This window comes from Erythrolamprus reginae, chromosome 5 (assembly GCF_031021105.1).
Source record: "Erythrolamprus reginae isolate rEryReg1 chromosome 5, rEryReg1.hap1, whole genome shotgun sequence".
Lineage (NCBI taxonomy): Eukaryota > Metazoa > Chordata > Lepidosauria > Squamata > Dipsadidae > Erythrolamprus > Erythrolamprus reginae.
Window position 1 is genome coordinate 18,411,490 of NC_091954.1, and position 16,779 is coordinate 18,428,268.

Genomic DNA, 16,779 nt, shown 5'->3' on the forward strand with positions numbered 1-16,779 from the left:
GCTTCCTAAGTGGACAGCTTGATTTCACAGAAGTTTGATTTACTTGGAGTTATACTGTATTGTTTAAGTGTTCCTTTTATTTTTTGAGCAGTGTATATCATCTCTATACCCCTTCCACTCTATATAAGCTTATTGAACTACAGTGATCTCTCGATTATCGCGAGGGTTACGTTCCAAGACCTCTCGCGATAATCGATTTTTCGCGATATGGTGGAAACACCATCTGCGCATGCGCGCCCTTTTTTCCCCATGGCCGCGCATGTGCAGATGGTGGAGCCGGTGGCTGGGGAGGTGGATTCGCCGCCTCCACCAGCCCTTCCTGCTCTGGGTCAGAGCCGCGGAAACCTTCGGCTCGCCGAGGCTGCGTCTCCAAGCTCGCCTGCCGCCGCCGCCGCTACGCCTCCCCCGCCTCAGCCACCCCCTCTGCTCTGCAGGGACCTCGCATGCCACGATCTCCCTCTCTCGCCCTCCCCGCGCTTCTCCTCGGCGGCGACCAAGCGGCAAAGGCGAAAAAAGAAAAGAAAAAAAAATCCCCAAAAGAGAGGGACAAGAGGCAGGCACAAAGCGAGGGCACAAGGGGAGCTGCCCGGCAGAGGTTGCTTTTTTTCTTCTCGTGGGCAAGTGGAGGGGGGGAGAGAGAAGGAAAGAGAGAGAGAGAAGAGTAGAAGGAAGAGAGAGAGAAATGATAGAAAAAAGGGGAGAAAAAAAGAGAAATGAGAAAATGATTGAACCGTGGTGTGGAAAAAAACCCGGACGTATTTTTAATTTATTATTTTTTGAAAAATCGCGATATAGCGTTTCACGAAGATCGAGATCGCGAAAATCGAGGGATCACTGTATATACATATTTGTTCTGTCTGGGTTCCCCCAGACCTCAACACCAACTGGAAAAAACAGCCAGACACTCTGGTAAAAGCCAAAAGTATTTTATAACTGGAAAAACTAAGCACAGAGGAAAACCTGTTCTTCCCAACAGACAGGATATAAAACGGTACAGCAGGGTCCTGATGTCCAGACAATACAGCAAGCTTCTTGCTGGCACCCCCCCCCAAGGTTTCAATAGTCAAAGGCACAAACCAGGATTCCAAGACGCCAAAGTTCACAGCCAGGTCCCACGACTCTCAAAGATAAAACTCCACAAGCCAGGAAGGGTGGGTCTGCCTTTTAGCCTTTCCCAAGAGCACCACACCCAAACCCAGCTGCAGCCACTCTAATGCCTAAAGTATCTAGCCAATTGATTCCGTCTCTGATTAGCTCTTCGTTGTCGCATATCAATTATGGCTTGTGCACTTTCCTCCAAGGAATCCAGGCTGCTTGCTGGGGAGAGCTCCCCCTGGTGGGACTCTGGCTGTCCTCCCTCTTCTCCAGCCTGGGATTCCTCCTCCTCGTCTGTCTGCACCTCCTGTTCCTCAGCCTCTCCCTCTGAGCTGGAAACCGACAGAAGGTCAGCCGTTCCCGGAGGGGCCTCAGACGGAACCACAACACCATCCCCCCGCGGAAGGCCCCTCCCCACCTGCCAGCGGAGAGGACGCGGTCTCTGAGGGAACTGGGCGTGAAAATCCCGAATAAGGTCGGGAGCGTCCAACAACGCCGCTTCCACCCAGGAGCAATCATCAGGGTCCCCCTCCACCCATTGCACCTTGTACTGGAAGCAACCGTCCACCCAACGGGAATCCACAATGTCATGTACCATAGCTTCAGGGAGGTGGTCACGAACACACGGGGCAGGAAACACGGGAACATTGGGACGGAGCGGACAATCGGGAGGAACAGGGACTAACAGTGAACGGTGAAACACCGGGTGAACCCGCAAGTTGGCCGGCAGGGTGAGCCGATAAGCCACCGGATTGATCACCCGCTCAACGGGAAAAGGACCCAGGAACCGGGGATCTAATTTGTGTCGGGGTAATTCAGAGGCTACGTATTTCGTGGACAGCCACACCTGATCCCCCACCACCAAGGGGGGCACATCCCGTCTGGAGCGATCAGCCACCCTCTTGTAGTCCTCCTTGGCTTTATTCAGGTACCTCTTCACCATTTCGTGGACTGCCTGCAACTCCGAGAGAAAGTCCTCAGCAGCAGGCACCGGGGAATCTAGGAGGGTCAAGGGAAAGAAGCGAGGGTGGAAACCATAACTTGCGAAAAAGGGCGTGAGCCGGGTCGATGAGTGGCGGGAGTTGTTAAAAGCGAACTCCGCTACAGGGAGGAACCGGGACCAATCAGTCTGGCGATCCGCCACGACACACCTCAGGTATTGCTCCAGTATCCCTATAACTTTTTCTGTGCCTCCATCGGTCTGGGGGTGCTGCGTCGATGCGAGGCACACGGACACATTCAGGGCCGACATCAATTCCCGCCAAAACCGGGCTGTGAATTGTGTTCCCCTATCAGAGACCACTCAATCCGGAAGCCCATGTAACCTAAACACGTGGCTGATAAACATTTGAGCCGTGAGTTGGGCAGTGGGCACCCTAATGCATGGTACAAAATGGACCATCTTGGTGAGCATGTCCATCACCACCATGACAACCGTGAAGCGAGCAGAGGAAGGCAAATGAGTTACAAAGTCAATGGACACGGCACCCCAGGGTCTCTCAGGCGTGGGCAAAGGTTGCAGTAATCCCGGTGGGGCTCCAGTCACCCCCTTGGCCGTACGACACCGGACACAGGTGGCCACATAGGAACGCACATCATCTTGGATGCGTGGCCACCAGAATGTCCGAGAGACCAGCTCCAATGTTTTGAACAGGCCAAAATGCCCCGCCACTGGACAGTCATGACACTGGGTCATAATCAACCCTCTCATTGGCCCGGCGGGAACATACAGCTGCCCCCGGTACCGAAGCAGACCGTCTTGAAACGTCCAGGGGGAATTGGGTGTTAACTCCCGCACTCTCTGCGCTACAAACCCATCCTCCCGCTGCGCCTCCTGTAAACGGCGACGCAAGTCCACTGGGTCCTGAGTGGCAGCCAAAGCTGCAGGGGGTAAAACTGTCTGCAGAGGAGCCGGCTCCTTCGGGTGCGTGTACTCCGGCTTGCGCGACAAGGCATCTGCTCGAGGGTTCTGGGCACTGGGAGTGTACCTGATGCGGAAATTGAATCGCGCGAAAAAGAAGGACCAGCGGATCTGTCTCTGGTTTAACTTCCGAGCCGTCTGCAAATACTCGAGGTTCTGGTGATCCGTCCGTACCTCGATTTGATGACGGGCCCCCTCCAGGTAATGCCGCCAATGCTCAAAGGCGGCCTTCACCGCTAAGAGTTCCTTCTCCCAAATAGTATAATTCCTTTCCGAGGGAGACAATTTCCGGGAGAAGTAGGCACACGGAAACAACATGTCACCGGGACGATGGGCTTGGAGGAGCACTGCGCCAACCGCTACATCTGAAGCGTCTGTTTCTAACACAAACGGCCGAGCGGGATCAGGATGGCGCAGAAGCGGTTCCGCCATGAACGCCGCTTTCAGGGCATCAAAAGCCCGCTGTTCCGCCTCCCCCCAACCAAACGGGACTTGTTTTTGTAACAACCGAGTCAAGGGCGTGGTTAACGTGGCATACCCCGGAACAAAAGCCCGATAGTAGTTCGCAAACCCCAAAAGACGTTGTACGTCTTTCACCCGTCGTGGAGGTTGCCAAGACTGAAGTGCGGCCACTTTGCCCGGGTCCATGGAAATGCCACCTGGAGACAAAATGTGCCCAAGGAATTCGACGGTAGTCTGGAAGAATTGGCACTTCTCCAGCTTGGCATACAAATGCTGCTCCCGCAACCGGAGCAGGACCCGGCGCAAATGGTTCAAATGCAAGGCATGGTTCGGGGAATACACTAAAATGTCATCAAGGTAAATCACCACAAAATGGTCCAACATGTCCCGGAACACGTCGTTCATCAGATGTTGAAACACGGCCGGGGCGTTGGTGAGGCCAAATGGCATCACTGTATATTCAAAGTGGCCGTAACGCGTGCCAAACGCTGTCTTCCACTCATCCCCGGCCCGCATCCGGACCAAATTGTACGCACTGCGCAAATCGATTTTGGTGAATACCGTTGCCGTCCGCAACCGGTCCATGAGTTCAGGGATCAAGGGCAAGGGGTACCTATTCCGCACCGTGATGGCGTTAAGGCGGCGATAGTCACAGCAGAGGCGAAGATCGCCCGTTTTCTTTTTCACGAACAAAACAGGGGCAGACAAAGGGGATTTGGATGGCCGAATAAATCCCTTGGCCAAATTCTTCTCCACAAACTCCTTGAGGGCCACAAGCTCCGGCTCGGACATGGAGTACAAACGACCAGCCGGGAGCTTGGCGTCAGGGAGCAAGTCGATGGCACAGTCATACGTCCGATGCGGTGGTAGCCGATCCGCCTCCTTCTCGTTGAACACATCGGCGAATTCCTTGAGGCAACGGGGTAATTGGATCGCGGGAACTACTGGGCCGTGGGCTGCGCACACATGTCGGTGATGGTCTACGCACTGCAAACTGGAGAATGTGACCAGGTTCTGGGACCACACCACATGCGGGTCATGTGCACACAGCCATGACAACCCCAACACGAGGGGAAAATGAAGCCCCTTGGTAACATAAAACTGTAGGGCCTCCTCATGAGTTCCGATGCACATCCGCACCGGCAGGGTCTGGAAACGGATGGGACCAGCCAGCAAAACCCGCCCATCGATAGTCTCCACAGTTAATGGCGGGGTAACAGGACAAAGGGGCAAGGAATGACGTTGGGCAAAGGCTTCGTCCAAGAAGTTTGTCGTCGCCCCCGAATCCACGAGGGCCAACGCGGGATAAGTCCGAGTCCGTTGCGCGATATGCAGAGTCACCGCAAGCGTCAGGTGTCGAAACGGTCCGAATTCGGGAGTCGTGGAGTCAGAAGAAAGTGGGATCCCCGCCCGACCTAGTGTTGCCACCAAGCCGGGCCCCCCTCGTTTCCCGATCGTTCCGGCGATGGAGGACATCCAGACGAAGGCCCCGCCATCGGAGAGTTCAGGGCAGAGACGGGGACACAAGGGGTTGTCTCCTGTAACTGCACAGGGGACGCCATGGGAAGCACGGGAGAACTGTAGGGTACGGGAACGACGGCAGCCACCGTGCTCCGCCTCTTGTGGGGACAAACGACAGCAAAATGTCCCGGGGCCCCGCAATAGAAGCACAACCCAGCTGCCCGCCGACGCCCTCGTTCCTCCGGGGTCTGTCGGGGTTGGGCGTAACTCACGTCCATCAGCTCCCCGGCAGCAACACGATCCATCAGGCGTGGAGGCAGCGCTGGTGAAAAACGTTGGGGCGCAGGGACCGGAGCCGGGGTGCTTACGGTCGACAACCCCCGCCGCGGAACAGGTGTCGGCGGGACGCCTGACACACGGGGGTTGGACCGTCCCGCTCGACGGACTTCCCTGGCCAACAGCCTGGCCTCTATTGCCAAGCAATGCCGCTCCAAAGCATCCAACGTGCCGGGCATCACCTCATGCACCAGTTCGTCCAACATCGTGTCTGATAGTCCATCCTGAAAGGCCTCGATCAGGGCAGCCTCATTCCACTGGACTTGCCCGGCCAGAGACCGAAAGTCAGCCATATAGTCCGTCAGGGGGCGCGAACCCTGGCGTAATTGCTTCAGCGCCCGCGTGGCCGTCTGCTCCTGCACCGGGTCCGCAAATTGGTGACGCAGCAGGTCACAGAAAGCGTTGTAGTTCTGGAGTAGCGGGTCATCCCGGGCCAGGTAAGGTGCCACCCACGACGCTGCAGGGCCAGCCAACAAACTACACAGAAACGCCACCTTGTGGTCATCCCCTGGGAAGTGCATCATCTGGGCGTTGATAAAAAGCTGCACCTGGCTCTGGAACGCAGAAAACAGCCGCCGGTCCCCCCAGAACTTTTCCGGCATCGCCACAAAACATTTCCTTCTGGGCAAAGGTGCTGGAGGAGGTACCACAGGTGCCGCCTGGGGTGGGGCCGCCTGGGACAAAACCTCCACTTGGCGTTGTAATAACAGGACTGTCTGGGTCAACTGAGCAATGTCCCCTCGCAACTCTGCAAAGACAGCCTGCATGTCAGCTGCAGAAACATCCATGGTAGCAGGCAAAAACAGGAAGCCAAAAAGCAAAAGATGTCCAACAAGGAACCAGCAGCAGAGAGCAAGAAAAAAACAACAACCAAACCACCCCTCCAAAATGAGCACCAGGTGTCTGGTGGTTGGTGGAGTTTTATACTGTTCTGTCTGGGTTCCCCCAGACCTCAACACCAACTGGAAAAAACAGCCAGACACTCTGGTAAAAGCCAAAAGTATTTTATAACTGGAAAAACTAAGCACAGAGGAAAACCTGTTCTTCCCAACAGACAGGATATAAAACGGTACAGCAGGGTCCTGATGTCCAGACAATACAGCAAGCTTCTTGCTGGCACACCCCCCCAAGGTTTCAATAGTCAAAGGCACAAACCAGGATTCCAAGACGCCAAAGTTCACAGCCAGGTCCCACGACTCTCAAAGATAAAACTCCACAAGCCAGGAAGGGTGGGTCTGCCTTTTAGCCTTTCCCAAGAGCACCACACCCAAACCCAGCTGCAGCCACTCTAATGCCTAAAGTATCTAGCCAATTGATTCCGTCTCTGATTAGCTCTTCGTTGTCGCATATCAATTATGGCTTGTGCACTTTCCTCCAAGGAATCCAGGCTGCTTGCTGGGGAGAGCTCCCCCTGGTGGGACTCTGGCTGTCCTCCCTCTTCTCCAGCCTGGGATTCCTCCTCCTCGTCTGTCTGCACCTCCTGTTCCTCAGCCTCTCCCTCTGAGCTGGAAACCGACAGAAGGTCAGCCGTTCCCGGAGGGGCCTCAGACGGAACCACAACACATATTTCTTCAACTTTGATGGTACGACAGAATCCTTCACAATTTCTAAAAAAAAAAAACCTGCACAGTCCACAGAGATCTCATCTAACATCTTTCTTTCTTCTTGCCTCCTAATTCTAATGATACACATATATGTATCTCCTGATTCTAACCATCTTGACTCTGTCACCAAAGATCAAGCAGAGGCAGGTCACAAGCTGTGTCCAATGACAACACAAGTAGAAAAAATAAACCTGTAAATGGTTGCACACCCTATTATGCAACCAAATGCAGGTGCTTGATCAACTAGCATCGGCAACATTTTAGGTAATAGTACATTGAGAAAGAACATCCTCAAACAGCATCAAATACTGGATTTAATATTTGCACAAGGATGGAAAAGATTCTCCAAACAACAGAGGGTTTGCGTGAGGAGAGTAACATAAATAACATTCCTTGCCTAAAATTTTTGTAAAAAACAGAGAAAACTGCTTTTAAAACTGCCTACTTTCTGCAAGTATGAAAGTAAATACAGTGATACCTCGTCTTACAAACCCCTCGTCATACAAACTTTTTGAGATACAAACCCGGGGTTTAAGATTTTTTTGCCTCTTCTTCCAAACTATTTTCACCTTACAAACCCAAGCCGCCGCCACTAAGATGCCCCACCTCCAGACTTCCGTTGGCAGCAAAGCACCCATTTTTGCACTGCTTGGATTCCCCTACTGGGATTCTCCTGCAGCATCACAAAAACACGGAAGTCTGGAGGTGGGGTTTCCCATGGAGGGGAGTCTCAGGGAAATCTCAGCAGCGCAAAAACGGGCGCTTCGGCTGGCAAAAGGGGTGAGTTTTGGGCTTGCACGCATTAATCGCTTTTCCATTGATTCCTATGGGAAACATTGTTTCGTCTTACAAACTTTTCACCTTGCAAACCTCATCCCGGAACCAATTAAGTTCGTAAGACGAAGTATCACTGTTGTGTGCAATTGCATTTTGTACATTTTATGCCCTTTTTCAACAGCTGGCAGCATGATGTAAATTTGCAGAATATATTAAACATCAGAAGAGAAGGAATACATTATTGCCATTGTTGTGGTAAGCGCTGCTTGGGAAGGTCACAGGCAAGGCATTACATTGTTGACTTCTGGTTTATACTGTCTAGTGTCTACACTACATTGTTGTCTTCTGGTTTATACTGTCTACACTACTGTCAAAACCTGAATAATCATTAGAATGTCCCCTTTCTTTTTTGTTCTACCAAAACTTTTTAAAATAAAGATGCCAGGTCAATCAATTACAACACCTTACTGAAATTTATAATTCAGAAGATAAGTGAAACGCTCCTGCTAGAAGCAACGTAATGTAAGCTGTTTTATTTAGCTAAGAAAATAAATATTTAGCTAAATTCGAATTACAATACAATGCAATCAATGTGTAAAGTTCTGTTCTCAATCAAAGCACTGTTTTTTAAGTAAGAGTCTGGTTAAGGGCTCACCCAAGGAGATCTTTCCGAAGGATGAGACATCGGAGATAGTCAGCCATCTTTTTCTGCATCAGTGCCAAACGTAACCAAGCCCGAGCGCGTCCTAATGAAGTCCTGGTTTAAAAACAGGAACAGTTCACAGCACAGAGACACATTAGGCAGAGTTGTCATTTCTAACACTAGTCCACAGGCTTTCCAATAGAGACAGGGATTAAGCCATTTTTCATCTTTATTTGGAACCGTGTTCTTAACCATTCTCTAACAAACTTTAGCCAATTTACACTCTCAACAAAAAGTTGTTTTTATTTTTAAAAAAACCTCCTCATATCAACATTTACGGTACTTGACAATCTCTTAAGACACAAAATACAGTGGTACCTCTACCTAAGAACGCCTCTACTTATGAACTTTTCTAAATAAGAAACAGGTGTTCAAGATTTTTTTGCCTCTTCTCAAAAACCATTTTCCACTTACAAAACTGAGCCTCCCAAACTGTAACCGGAAAAGGCGGGGAGAAGCCACCGTGGAGCCTCTCTAGGAATCTTCTGGGAGGAAACAGGTCCGGAAAAGGCAGGAAGAAGCCTGTCTGGCCTCTCTAGGAATCTCCTGGGAGGAAACAGGGCCAGAAAAGGTGGGGAGAAGCCTCCGTGGGGTCTCTCTAGGAATCTCCTGGGGAGGAAACAGGGCCGGAAAAGGCGGAGAGAAGCCTCTGTGGGGCCTCTCTAGGAATCTCCTGGGAGGAAACAGGGCCTCCACCCTCCCTGTGGTCTCCCCAATTGCATGCATTATTTGCTTTTACATTGATTTCTATGGGAAAAATTGCTTCTTATAAACTTTTCTCCTTAAGAACCTGGTCACGGAACAAATTAAGTTCATAAGTAGGGGTACCACTGTAAAAGATAATATCCTCTTTCTACATTTGTCTTGAGCAAACATCATCCCATTTTTGTCTTTTCCAAGGGAGAAGAGATTAATGAATACTCTGCAGTTTCTGCAATGGTCAGTTAATGTAAGATCAAAGACAGGGTCATTCCACCTAGGGATGAGTCACTGAGATTTGGAGGGGCACATCAGGGATGCGTTCTGGATCCCTTTGCTGCCAGTTTGCTCAGGATTGTGCTGTGCGCCCACGCCCACAACAATAAAAAATATAGCTTCTGCACATGCGCAGAAGTAAAATCCAAGATGACGGTGCCCATGGAGACACTGACAGAACCAGCCCCATAAGGTCATTGCTGAACTACTAACAGTTTTAAAGAACCGGTTAGAACCAGTAGGAACCCACATCTGGGACACATCCAGAGGAGACCATACTCCATAGGACTCTATTCTACTGAAAGCTTCAAAAAGGTTAACCCTGGTATTCTCCTCGGGTCTAAAAGGACCCGAAATGAAGTTTGAGACCCTGTAAATAATTTCCCCTGCATATCTGAAACTTGAAATTCCATGACTTTTTCTTATTTGAGGGGTTCTTTCTAAGGGTGCTGTGGGGGTTTTTTTTGGGGGGGGGGGGGGGGTGTATAGTTTTTGCTGGGCAAAAAAAGTTACCAAATTACCTTCCGGGTCCTTTTAGACCCGGAGTATAAAAGGGTTGGTTCTAGCTACTGGAATGGTCTTTTTGAATACTTTTTTCACTAGTATACTAATTTGAACATTTCTGAACACAAGTCTGCGGAGAGGGGCGGCATACAAATCTAAATAAATAAAATAAATAAATAAATAGATATGAAAATTGAAATGAAAAAAAATGCTTATTTGTTTATTTTGCTCAGAAAAGCCCCATTTTTGTGAAATTTTGTTCATTTTCATCTAGATTAGGCTGCAAAATCTTACTTTTTTGACCATCTTTGCCATTGAAATACTAATTTGAACATTTCTGAATACAATATGAAAATTGAAAAGAAACTTATTGATGCTTATTTGTCTATTTTGCTCATAAAAGGGCCTCCCCACCACCACATCTGTATGCACTTTTTTCAATTTATAGATAGAATAGCCTGCCAAATCAGAATTTTTTGACCATCTTTGGCATTGGCATACTAATTTCAACATTTCTGAACATAATGAAATGGGAAAAAAATGTTTTGAACACTTGTAGTCCTCCGGGTCAAATGTGACCCGGAATAAAAAAGGTTGGTTCTAGTTACTGGAATGGTTTTTTTAAATACTTTTTTTGCTAGTATACTAATTTGAACATTTCTGAACACAATGAAATGAAAAAATTAATGCTTATTTGTTTATTTTGCTGAGAAAAGCCTGCCCCCCCCCCCCGGCTGTGTGCAATTATTTCAATTTATAGATAGATTAGCCTGCAAAATCCTTTTTTTTTCATTTTTCAATTGTTTGTGATCAGGGATGTTCAAATTAGTGTACTAGTGAAAAAGGTATTCAAAAAAACCATTCCAGTAGCTAGAACCAACCTTTTTATACTCTGGGTCTAAAAGGACCCGGAGGAGCACAGGTGTATAATCTTTGCGAACATCATTTTTTCTCATTTCAATTTTCATTTCATTATATTCAGAATGTTCAAATTAGTATGCCAATGCCAAAGATGGTCAAAAAATTCTGTTTTTGCAGGCTAATCGAGATAAAAATGAACAAAATTGCACAAAAATGGGAGGACGAGCTTTTATGAGCAAAACAAACAAATATTCCCATCGGCGGGTCTCCTTTTGAATACTGGCAGTTGCAAAGGAATACAGTTCAATAGGAGAATAGACCTCTGGATGAATAAGATCCCAGCTTCAATTTTTGTCACTCCATGGTATTAACTTACAATTTTGAATAATATTATTTCACCTAAAGAATATTCTACAAGGTTAAGAAAAGTTACATACATTTTAACTGTGGAAGATGGATTTTTGTTCATTTCATTCTCATGATTTATGCATGCAAAGCAAGTGAAGAAAATAATTCAGTATAACAACTTACTTGAGACCAGGTAAATCTCTAACACTAGCAGCAATCTCCTCGGCTTCTGGATACAATTTCTCTACAAGTTCCAGAGGGCCCCATATTGTTTTATTATAACTTAGGAAAGATTTCTTTACTAGAAGAGAAAAAATAAACACATTTTGACTTTTTACACTCTATTTTACTTTCTTGGAACATTTAATATATTTGGTTCCCCAGGCACCTGAGATATTTAATGGACAGATACATACAAATACAGGTGGCCCTCAAGTGATCTCAAAATTTCCATTGTTAAGCCTAAAACACTTGTGAGATAAGTTTTGCCCCATTTTTATGACCTTTCTTGCTTCATTAGTCAAGTGAATCACTGCAGCTTTTAAATTAGCAACACGGTTGTTAAGTGAATTTGGGTTTCCCATTAACTTTGCTTGTCAGAAGGTCACAAAATATGATCACATGACACTGCAACTAAATGCATGCCAGGTGGCCCATGTCTGAGGTTTGACCATGTGACCACGGGTTCTGCAATGGTCATTGTGTGAAAAACTGTCATAAGTCACTTTTTTTCAGTGCCTTTGTAACTTCAATCATTAAACAAATGATTTTAAATTGAGGACTACCTGTTTCTGGGATGTTTGTTAATATTTTCTATTCAGAGAGCATCAACAAGTTTAATTTAATGACATATCAGTGTTTTTTTTATTTACAGCCACTGCAGCCAGCCATGAAACTGCACCCAATAACAAGTGAAGAAAAAGTTAGAAAAACCCAAGATCACACTTTTAGACAGCCAAGAAATAATGGGAATTAGCTGGTCAAAACAAATTCAGAATCCAATAAAATAAAACTGGCAATGAAGTAAAAAAATCTCTCTGGAACACTAATGAACTCGAAGGAGGAAATCACAACATCCTTCTGAATTAATTTAGAAAAGAAAGTTTGCATTAGGTCTGCAGGACAAATGGAAGTAAACATGGGTAGCCTAGCACGCAGCAGTCTGTACCAGTGATTCTTACGTTCAGTAACTCTAAGATGTGTGGAATTCTGGGAGTTCAAGGCCACACATCTTAAAGTTGCTGAGACTGAGAAACACTGATATTTAAAACAATACTTATTTCTCATTCCAAATAAAGTAGCAGTCAAAGGTGAAGCCATTTTTCCCTGGCACCTCCCAGGGCTGCCACACTGGAGATGGGCCAAGCTGTGAGAACAGGAGGGAGAAGGTAAAGATAGCTGGGGACTGTAGCCAAAAGAAAATGATTTCCTCTGAGAACCAAGCATTTTCCCACCAGGTGTGAAGAGGTGGGATCTAAGACCAAGTGACCCTTGGACTGTGACTGATTGGGCCATGTGATGGACTGCATGGGCAGGAAAAAGAAAACTTTAATTTTAACTAGGGGGAAACCCAAGGGGGTTTAAGAGTTGGGTTTCCTCAGATGTCCAGATGTTTCCTCAGATGTCCAACTGTAACGCTCTCTACATGGGTCTACCTTTGAAAAGTGTTCGGAAACTTCAGATCGTGCAGAATGCAGCTGCGAGAGCTATCATGGGCTTTCCTAAATACGCCCATGTTACACCAACACTCCGCAGTCTGCATTGGTTGCCGATCAGTTTCTGGTCACAATTCAAAGTGTTGGTTATGACCTATAACGCCCTTCATGGCATCGGACCAGAATATCTCCGGGACCACCTTCTGCCGCACGAATCCCAGCGACCAGTTAGGTCTCACAGAGTTGGCCTTCTCCGGGTCCCGTCAACTAAACAATGTCATTTGGCGGGACCCAGGGGAAGAGCCTTCTCTGTGGTGGCCCCGACCCTTTGGAACCAACTCCCCCCAGATATCAGAGTTGCCCCCACTCACCTTGCATTTCATAAGCTCCTTAAAACCCACCTCTGTCATCAGGCATGGGGGAATTTGAGACTTTCCCTTCCCCCTAGGCTTATAAAATTTATGCATGGTATGTCAGTATGTATGATTGGTTTCTTAAATTGGGTTTTTTTAAATTAACTTAAATATTAGATTTGTTTACATTGTATTATTATTGCTGTTAGCCGCCCTGAGTCTACGGAGAGGGGCGGCATACAAATCTGATTAATAAATAAATAAATAAAATGACATGCCTAATAAATCTATAATTTGAATTTTGATTCTGTTGGGTGTGTTACTTGGAACCCCGACACTAGCCAGTCAAAGTTGGCCCTCTCAAATGGCCAAACATAGAACAAAAATGGGATGGAAAGACTCAACCATCCCAAAACACCACCCCAAAATAAATACCTTTCAGGCCGTGTTTGAGGCAATGTTCCATGACCACAAAAAACTGCTGGAGAGGTGGGTAATCAGAATCAAGAGTTCGCCCAAAGCTTAGAGCAGATTCAATGAGTCCCTTTATACTCAGTTTAGCCATGTTCAATAGATTGGTTCTTTCAATTGCCAGGGGGTCTTTCACAGCTTAAAGAGAGAGAAAGAGGGAGAAATAATTAAGCAACATATTTTATTGATTAAGGCACAACAGCTAAGTCCGAATATAAGAAAGTGAAAGCGGAAAAAACATCAAAGCAACAGAGGGCACTATGCTAAGCAATGTTTACAGCAAAGCCAGCAGTAAGACATTATATCATCAATGTTGCAATACAAATACTATTAGCTAAAGCCTATTCCAATGTAGTTCTGACAGGATTTTAACAATGACACATCATGTGACGCTTGTTATTTCTTGGAATAAATCCACTTCACAGAATGAAGACGCATGGTTATTTTTATTTACTAGTTTTATCTTTTTAGTTGATTAGTTAATGTGGACATCTCAGAGAAGAGGTTTACACTTGAATTGAGTGCTCTTTGTTAAGGTTTTAAACTAAAACAAACTGGCTATAATGTATTTACCTTGTGGCTCAGTTAACCTAATCATTATGTTTGTAATGAAGGAAAGAGGGAATGTTTATCTGCCTACTGAGTCCTTCCCAAGAACTGGGATAGGCAGATATTATCTGATGGCATTGAAGATATTGCAGGATGTAAGCTGTTCTAAGTAAAGCTGCCTTTTGCAATTGACTGATGGTGAATTTGTCAACAAAGATGACATTTTAGTAATGTTCCAGATGTCTTGAATTTCTTTTGCCATAGCCATTCTGCTTCTATCCACAGACCTTTCTATTTTATTATTATTCTCCAGTTCATTCTTTTCTATTCTCCTGTCTCTGTACACTGTTCAAACTTTTTATTATTATTCCTATAATTGTTTACCATTTGCTGCTATCACCAATATGTTTATCATTGTTGTTTCTGGAAATAACTCTGGTCCAGGGGTCCTGCGGCTCTGGAGCCGTATGTGGCTCTATGATCCCTCTCCCACGCTCCCTGTCGCTCAAAATATGAATCACAACCGCCAATGCGCAACACCAGCCAGCAGCAATTTATTGAGCTTTTCGACTCATCTTTTTTTTCCAGAGTTCAAAACGTTATTGCATGCAGAAATTTTTTAAAAAATGTTTTCTCTGTAGCAGTTTCATTGATTTCACAAATGCAACACACTATAATTTTTGTATACTTAGCATAAAGGTTTTTTAAAAAACCATGATATATGCAGTGTCATCTTCATTTTAGATGTTAAAAGGGTTTTGTGGCTCCCTGTGTTGTTGTTGTTTTGTGGGAAACAGGTCCAAATGGCTTTTTGAGTGTTTAAGGTTGCCAACCCTTGCCCTGCCCTAACCAGAACAAGGAGACTTGGGTGGTGGGAATATTCTTTCCCATCCAAGCAGCATTCCTTGGAAGCCAGTAATCCACCAAATGTGATGGAAAGGAAAAGGGTGACTCCCTAGCAAATGGCAATTTAATGCTGTTTGGGGTTTAAGGGACAATTACAACCACATAAAAGTAGAGCCAGCAATAAGCAAATAAATTGGCCCCAATGTCCTCTCAACCCTGCGCCCTGCATCAGATCACATCAGATCCATTTCACAGTACTGTATGGAGAAGCAGGATTATTGTTATTTATTTACACTGCTCAAAAAAGAATAAAGGGAACATTTAAAAACCAGACTATAATTTCAAGTAAATCAAACTTCTGTGAAATCAAACTATCCACTTAAGAGGCAACACTCATTGGCAGTCAATTTCACATGTTGTTCTGCTAATGGAATAGTTGTGCAAATGAAATATTCAGGGAGAATGTTTCATTCATTCAGATCTAGGATGTGTTATTTGAGCGTTGCCTTTATTTATTTTTTTGAGGAGCATATTTTTTTTGCCTTTTCAGTTGGTTTATGAATTTTAAACGTTGACATCTCAGAGAAAAGGTTTACACGTTTGGGATCAGGTCGTTTTTTTCCCTTGGCAGGACACACCTGCCTGATCTTTTAAAAAATCCCGTGGATTTGGTCTCCAGAATGACAGTCGTGGGGACAGGAAAAAACAAACAAACACTGCAACAATATCACCAAAAAGGCTTCTAGAGTTGTTAACCTGATCCTACGTAGCTTCGCTCCGGCAATCTCACACTACTCACAAGAGCCTACAAAACTTTTGCCAGACCCATCCTTGAATACAGCTCATCTGTCTGGATCCCATACCACATCTCGGACATTAACACCCTTGAAAACGTCCAAAGATATTTCACCAGAAGAGCCCTTCACTCCTCCACTCGAAACAGAATACCCTACGAAAATAGACTAACAATCCTGGGTCTAGAAAGCTTAGAACTATGGCGCCTAAAACACGATTTAAGTATTGCCCACAAGATCATATGCTGCAACGTCCTACCGGTCAATGACTACTTCAGCTTCAACCACAACAACACAAGAGCACGCAACAGATTCAAACTTAATATTAACCGCTCCAAACTTGACTGTAAAAAATGACTTTAACAATCGAGTTGTCGAAGCGTGGAACTCATTACCGGACTCAATAGTGACAACCCCTAACCCCCAACATTTCCCCTTAGATTATCCACGACTGACCTATCCAGATTCCTAAGAGGTTAGTAAGGGGCGTACATAAGTGCACTAGTATGCCTTTCGTCCCCTGTCCAATTGTCTTTCCTTTATCTCATATATCATATATATTTTCTTCCTTTCCTATATCTTCTCCTCTATTTTTACATATTATCTTTACATATATTACTTCATGTCTATTCTCTTCCATATGTATTGTGTATTGGACAAATGAATAAATAAATAAAATAAATAAAATCTTCCCCTCTTTCCAAATCAGCATGCTAACCGGCTCAGAGCCGCCTCGTTTGTTTCCACGGTGTGTTTTAAGCCCGGGGAAGAGTGCGGGGGATTCGAGTTCTCTCATCCCGGACCGACGGGGCGCACCGCTCTTTGCAAAGCCCCAGGCTTTGGGGAACCAAACAACCAACCACCGCCCCGGGCAAAAGCGACTTCTGTGGCTGCCGAGGGAGCCGCCCTTCTTCCGAACTCCCGGCAACGCCTCAGGCTCTGGGAAAGGCAAAAGGGACCGCGATTCACCTCATCCCACCCTGCCCGCGCCTCCTCTTTTTCGCCCGGGGAAAACCCGGGGTCCCCCTCCCTCTCCGGCCTGGAAGCCGCGGGGCGAAATGTAG

The 16,779-nt window shown here is 46.3% G+C and overlaps 1 protein-coding gene across 4 annotated transcripts in view; it reads right to left on the minus strand.

The window, feature by feature from the left end:
- RUFY2 (RUN and FYVE domain containing 2) overlaps positions 1-16,779 on the minus strand; it is a 60,283-nt gene that overhangs the window by 42,768 nt on the left and 736 nt on the right. For all 4 annotated transcript variants that reach the window (XM_070752127.1, XM_070752128.1, XM_070752129.1 and 1 more), the window contains exons 2-4: positions 13,491-13,664; positions 11,231-11,348; positions 8,312-8,413 (exon numbers count right to left, since the gene is read on the minus strand). In XM_070752127.1, coding sequence (XP_070608228.1) covers positions 8,312-8,413; positions 11,231-11,348; positions 13,491-13,664 — 394 coding nt within the window. The remainder of the gene's footprint in view (positions 1-8,311; positions 8,414-11,230; positions 11,349-13,490; positions 13,665-16,779) is intronic.